General features: G+C 59.8%; 1 protein-coding gene across 1 annotated transcript; it reads right to left on the reverse strand.

Moving 5' to 3' along the window:
* Nucleotides 1-1,635: 1,635 nt before the first annotated feature.
* Nucleotides 1,636-5,920, reverse strand: RILP (Rab interacting lysosomal protein). The gene is made up of 9 exons (XM_054394331.1): nucleotides 5,657-5,920; nucleotides 5,105-5,262; nucleotides 4,909-4,972; nucleotides 4,577-4,681; nucleotides 4,184-4,375; nucleotides 3,556-3,725; nucleotides 3,266-3,388; nucleotides 2,152-2,235; nucleotides 1,636-1,793 (listed from the first exon to the last, which is right to left on the reverse strand). Exons 1-9 carry the CDS (start codon nucleotides 5,918-5,920, stop codon nucleotides 1,637-1,639), a joined length of 1,317 nt encoding a protein of 438 aa, XP_054250306.1. The 3' UTR covers nucleotide 1,636.
* Between the last annotated feature and the right edge of the window lie 126 nt (nucleotides 5,921-6,046).

The raw sequence follows: 6,046 nt of genomic DNA on the forward strand, positions 1-6,046 counted from the left end.
CCCAGCCCTGCGCCGGTGTCTGTCTGTCCCCTCTGTCCTGTCCTGTCCCTCCTGTGGAGCAGCCTCTTCCTCCCACTAGCCTTGGGTTTCTTCCTGAGGAAATGTGGGAGGAGGCTCCCTGATCCCGACGTCAGGGGTGCAGCAGGAGGGAGAGGCAGGGAATGCCACCACAGAGGCTATTTTTGGCCCTTGCTGCTACCCCAGCAGCAGAAATGCTTATCCAGGGGCTTGGTGTGGCCATGGAGGGGCTGCTGTCTGCCTGAACAGCTCACCTGCAGTCATCCCACTCCCACTGTGCCAACCTCAAAGCTGTTTTAGCCAAGGTTGCCCCAACCCACACGAGGTGTCTGTTCTCTCCTCTTGCCCTGACCCTTGTGAGCTGCTCCATGGTGCTGCTGATCCTTAGCAGGGGCAGAAGAGGTGGGATCCCCACATTCCTCATGTGGACATGGTATGCTCCAGGCTGGCCTTTGAACCACTGCTGGCTCCCATCCCACCTCAAAGTCTCCCCAGGAGCTTTTTGTCAGCAGATGCACAGGAAACACCTTTTTCCTACCCAAGGCCAAGTCAGCTTGGGGGGGGGCGGGGCTGGGCTGGAAGTGCTGCTCCCTCCACCATGCAGGACTTAACTCCATCATGCCTAGTGGTGCATCCCTTGCAGCCTTGCTCCTCGTCGTAGCTGCCCACTGAAATGGGCTCCAGGGTCTGGCAGAGTGCAGCTGGCCACAGCCCTTGGCACAGCAATGGCTGTGCTGAAGAACTGCGACTGAAGCCCAGCAGCATCTCCCAGCCCTTCCCAAGCAAGAAGAAGTGGAGGCTACAGCAGGTACCTCGGAGAATAAAGGAGACTGATTTATTTCCAACTCCAGTTCTAGAGCTAGAAAGTACCTGACCCAAGGGGACCAACTTGCCCCTGTGAACATGAGGATTATTCCAGTCTTAAGAGTCCCCAGCAGCAGCAGGAAGAGGTCCCAGTACAAAACCAATTCACCCCACGCCTGAAAAGTGCAGGAGTGGCACTGACAGTGCTGATCCTGACTGGACACCCAGTGCAGCATGCTCAGCCCCTCCTAGATATGTGGTGACCCCAGGACAGTGCCCAGCCAGCCTGGACACCCTGACTTGATCTTCACATTGCAGGGATGGGGAAGGTATGAAGAGAAAAGAGTGAAGTGAAACAGCCCCACAGGGCAGGATAGGGCAGTGGAGTCCTGGGCTGTGAGCAGAGTGGGTGAGTGGGAAGAACCACCAGCAGACAGGAAGGTGCCTACTGGGGTGCAGCAGCAGGAAGAGGGTGCAGATTCCCACCACACTGAGCTGGAAGCAGAAGTAGGGAGTGAGGGCATGGCTGTGCAGGACTCCCATAGTTAAGCCATGGTTCAGTGAAAGGGTAGCCAACAGGTAAAGATGCCTGGAGGTGCCAAGCTGCCCCATGCCAGGGCAGCAGCCCACATCTGAATGTCCCAGCAGGTTTGGAGGAAAGCTGCCCACACTCCAGTTTTGCTGTCACTGTGGTATGGACACATGGACAAGGCTGCCATGCTGCTCCTGAGGACACCAGGAGAAAAGGACACCAGGATAAAAGCAGCTGGGAAGTGCTGCTGCGAGGCCATCTCCAGTTCCCATCCAGGTGGGGTCAGCAGTGCAGGGTGGCTCTGTCCAGGGAGCTGGCTGCTGGCTCACTCTCTCCCTCGGGCTCCAGCTGTGTGTCCAGGGAGTCAATGATTTCCCAGGCTCCGGCACAGCTGGATGTGGGGGGGTCTTTGCTGCTGCCCTGATACCACAGCCCAAAACTGCGGAGAGAGCAGATAACAGCTGTGGGGGAGAGGAGCTGTCCCAGGAAGCAGCCAGATCCCAACCCCGCTCTGTGTTTGGTGGCAGCAGTGGGCCTGGCTGCGAGTGCCCAGGGACATGTGGCACCCCAGGGGCAGCAGCAGCTTCTGCCCAGGACAAGGCAGATCCCCCCTGAACCCAGCAACCCCCATTTGGCAGAGCCCTGCCAGACCCACGCAGGCAGCCTGGCTCTCTCTGTCACATCCAGTGGTGTAGGCACCAAACTCAGCAGCTGTCAGCAACACAGTCCAGCTCCAACCTCCTCTGCCAGCAGATCCACCCATCCCCAGCAGCAGCTGAGCTTGGGAGAGAACTTACAAGCTCCTAATTTTGGATTCAGGAGGCTGAGCATCCACAGAGTCTGTGCCATGAGCTGGGAGCCAGGAGCCCTCTTCTTCATCGCTGCAGCATGAAGGAGCCAGGAAAAACCTGTGCTGAGTTACAGGCTCACCACCAGCAAGTGCCAAAGCCACCCTGGGGTTCCTTCTCCAGCTGAACATTGTGCCCCATGGAGCCAAGAGTCTTGGGGGATCTCACCCCACACAGCAAGCACTTGCTTCCCTAGGGCAACAGCCTGACAACTGGCAGCACCAGCTGCAGCTTAGGGCTGAGGTGGGTGACATCCTGGCACCAAGGCAGGTGACAGACCTTGCAGGGGAGCAGGGTGACACACAGGAGGTGGCTGCAGGGTAGCATTCATATGGCAGCATCTATTACCAAGCTGGGAGGTGAGCAGGCAGGACACAACAGCCCGCAGCAACCCCCTCAGTGCCAGCAGAGGCCCCAGTGTAAGCAAGCAGCAGGTTTCAGCAGCACAGAAGAGCTCAGTCCCCTCCAGACCTTTATTAAAGCCCCAAAAGCCAGTGAGATCCAGCTCCCCCCATGCCATACAGCAGCTTCAGCACAGGCCTTGCCCCCTACCACCAGCAGACATGCAGAGGCCAGGACTGGTGCTTGCAGGGTCCTCCCCTCCCCATGATGAGAAGCCTGTTGGAGCCAAGGCTGCCCACGAATGTCTTGCAGAGCTTCCAGGGAACATCTCTACTGTCATCTTCAAAGGCTCTCTGCTGGCCAGACTCCAGCTGCACAGCACAGGGACCAGGCTGCCTTGTCCAGTGGTCCCGGTGCCACCACCTTGCTTCCCTTTTCCCACATCAGTGCAGGAACAAGTGGCATTTGGCCAGGCCATGTGTGACTGCTGACAGGGACACACCAGCTGCAAAGGGCCCTGCCTCTGTGGCTCACCCAAGGCTAAGCCAGGCCAAGACAACAACTACAGACATGAAACCTTTGATCTGTGGAGGGAGGCAGGGAGCAGGCAGCTCTTGACCTGGGGGAGTTGCCTTCCAGGGCATCACAGCACAAGGAGCCTGCCAGCCAGCATCCACCCTGCACGGGAGGCTCCCTGTCCTCCATGGCCAGCAGGACTCACCTGCTCGCCGGCTCCTCCACCGTTCCCAGCATTTTGGCTCTGATTTTTTTTCTCTGTCTTTTGATGGTTGACTTCATTGCATCCAAGAAGAAGCTGGGAACTCTCTCTTCGTTCAGCAGCTCCCTGGCAAAAAAAAAAAAAAAAAAAAAAAAAGCGCCACCAGCTGATTAAATGAAAACCTGGCAAAGAAATCTGCCCTGACTGTGCCAGGAGCAGCCTCTGAAGGACCAAGGGTGGCTGCAGGGACAAGAGGGACCCAGCCCACAACTAGGACTAGGGGCAGGACTCACCGTTGGTAATAGGCCAGCTCCTCCTGCACCAGGAACAGGTTGGTCTTGAGCTCGTTCCGCTCCTGCAGGATCTGCTGCAGGTCTTCCTTGGAGAAGCAGCAGTGAGCAGGGTCCTTGCCCACATCCCCATCCCGGTGCTGCGGCTCCTCTGCGGGTGACGGTGCTCCTTCCTGGGGGGCAGAAAGAGTCAGTAAGCTAGTGGAGACCCCAAAGTCCCCACCCAAAGGCTGGCAGCTGCATACAGACAAGAGATGGAAGTCTCCGAAAAATTTGCTAGCCTGGAGCTGTTGCTACAGCCCTCCAGGGGCTATGTTGCTCTCCAGCTCAGCCAGCACATGGCAAAACCTCAGAATCATAGAAACATTCAGGTTGAAAAAAATCCTCAGGATCACCAAGTCCAACCCAGAACCCTACTCTGCAAGGTTCACCCCTAAAGCATATCCCCAAGCACCACATCCAAGCCAGAATCACAGAATCCTCGGAGTCCCACCCAGTTCTTCCTCCCATCACCAACTGTCAGGGACGAGCTGCTACTGTTCGATTTTCAGCAGTGGGGCTGACTCAAGCAGCCAGTGAGGGTCAGCATTAGCCATGTCCTACAGCAGCAGGGCCATGGGCTCTGCCTTACCAGGCTGGGCTTTGGGCACTGGCTCTCAGAGGTAGCCCTGCTCCTCTTGCTCATTTCCTTCTGGGTTTGCAGCATTGCAGCTTCCAGGTCTGACTTCTTCTCCAGGGCACTCTTGAGCTGAGCCTGCACCACGGCCACCTTGTGACGCAGATCCTCATTCATGGCCATGAAGCGATGCAGTTGCTCCTGCAGCTGGAGGGCCAGGGGCAGTTGGGAGTGAGGCAGAGCAGCAGCTCTGGGTCCCCATCCAGGGACATCAGCACATGCAAAGCCACGGGGAAAGCATCTGCCCCAGCAGGCTCACCAGCCGTTGGGACAACCCCAGGGGAGGTGACATGAAAGCAGGTCCCCAGGCCTTTCACACACCACACCCACAAGCTCCCACACACTCACTGCCTCTGTGTCTCTGCTCTTGCAAACGATCTCATGGGCCTGGGCACGAAGCTCATCCCTCTGCTTGTCCACCACCTCCTTCAGCCGCAGCATCACCTCCCGCTCCTTGCGCGCTGTGCTGTCTGAGCCCAGACATGGGGGGAATAGGCATGAGTGTGGCCCCTGGGACAGAAGGACTCTCCCAGACTCACCACGGTATTGGGGTTTCTTGATGCTTCAGTATCCTTTCTGGTAGGCAGCAGTTCAAAGAGGTGAGCTGGGAGCTTTAGGCTGTGTCTGATGCATCCTTGTGCTACAAACAGCAGCCTGCACCAAGTGTCTGCCTCCATCACCCTCCTGGGGGGTGCTCTGGTGGTTTGGGGTCTCTGTGGTTTGCAGACCAAGAGGGCCTTTGTGCTCCCCAGTAAGACAAGTCTTCAGGGTTAGGCAGCACAAAAAGCAGGTTCAGACCTGCACCCAGCCCACCGTCCGTCCCCCATGAGAACGCCTCATGGTAGCAGGGGACTCCAAACTTGCTGGAACCCCCACTTTACTGGGACCCCCACCTTCCTGGGACACCCACCTTCCTGGGACTGGCTCTCTGCAAGCTGCCCCAGGAGCTGCTGGTTCTGCTCTTCCAGGCAAGCCAGGCGGCCCTGCAGGGATCGCTCCCGGCGCTCAGCCTCCCACAGCCTCTGCTCTGGGTCCTGGGGGGTAGGAACAGCCGGGTCAGAGCTGTCCCAGGTGGACGGCTACAGCCAAGTCAGAGCTGTCCTGAGGGCACAGGGACGGCCAGGGGAGAGCCATCCCAGGGGATGGGGATAGCTGGGTCAGAGGCATCCCTGGGGATTTGGGACGGCTGGATTAGAGCCACTGCAAGGGAGACAGGGAGATCAGAGCTGCCTCAGGGGACGGCGACAGCCAGTTCAGAGCCACCCCCGGGGAACCATCAGAGCCATCCTAGGAGGTGACAGCCAGGTCAGGGCCATCCCAGGTGAAGGATACAGCCGGGTCAGTGCTGTCCCCACGGAAACTCCGGCGAGTACAACTCCATAGGCGACCCCGAAGGAAGAGGGGCCGGATGAACCCCGCCCCGCTCACCTCCGCCTCCTGACGGCCGGCCGGCGCTGCCGGTGTCGCCGCCTCCCCCTCGGCGCTTGCCACCGGAGCCACCAGCGCCTCCAGCAGCTCCAGCAGACGCAGCACGGGCGGCACCAGGCCGGCCACGGCCTCAGGCCCGAAGCGGGCGGAGAGGCGACGGAGCTCGGCGCCCAGCGCCCCCGCCATGCGGTAGACGTGCGGCGGGGCCAGGCGGCCGGGCGGCGTCCGCCACAGCGGCTCCGCTCCGCGCCACGGATCCGCCATCAGCCGCCGCCGCCGCCGCCACCCGGCGGCCCGCACACGCTCCGCCCTGTCCCGGCTCTGGCCCGCCCCGTCCGGGCCCGCCTCCCCCCACCTCCCCGAGGCGGGACCTACACCGGCAGCGTTCCC

The sequence above is a fragment of the Indicator indicator genome, chromosome 30 (genome assembly GCF_027791375.1).
Source record: "Indicator indicator isolate 239-I01 chromosome 30, UM_Iind_1.1, whole genome shotgun sequence".
Taxonomy (NCBI): domain Eukaryota; kingdom Metazoa; phylum Chordata; class Aves; order Piciformes; family Indicatoridae; genus Indicator; species Indicator indicator.

What these genes read in the sequence shown, in the direction of transcription:
- RILP (XM_054394331.1), bottom strand. Translation starts at nt 5,920, where the DNA reads ATGGCGGATCCGTGGCGCGGAGCGGAGCCGCTGTGGCGGACGCCGCCC. An exon ending in CCGGCCGTCAGGAGGCGGAG is followed by an intron (nt 5,263 to 5,656) that starts GTGAGCGGGGCG and finishes CCTACCCCCCAG; the next exon opens with GACCCAGAGCAGAGGCTGTG. An exon ending in AAGGTGGGGGTCCCAGTAAA is followed by an intron (nt 4,973 to 5,104) that starts GTGGGGGTTCCA and finishes CTTACTGGGGAG; the next exon opens with CACAAAGGCCCTCTTGGTCT.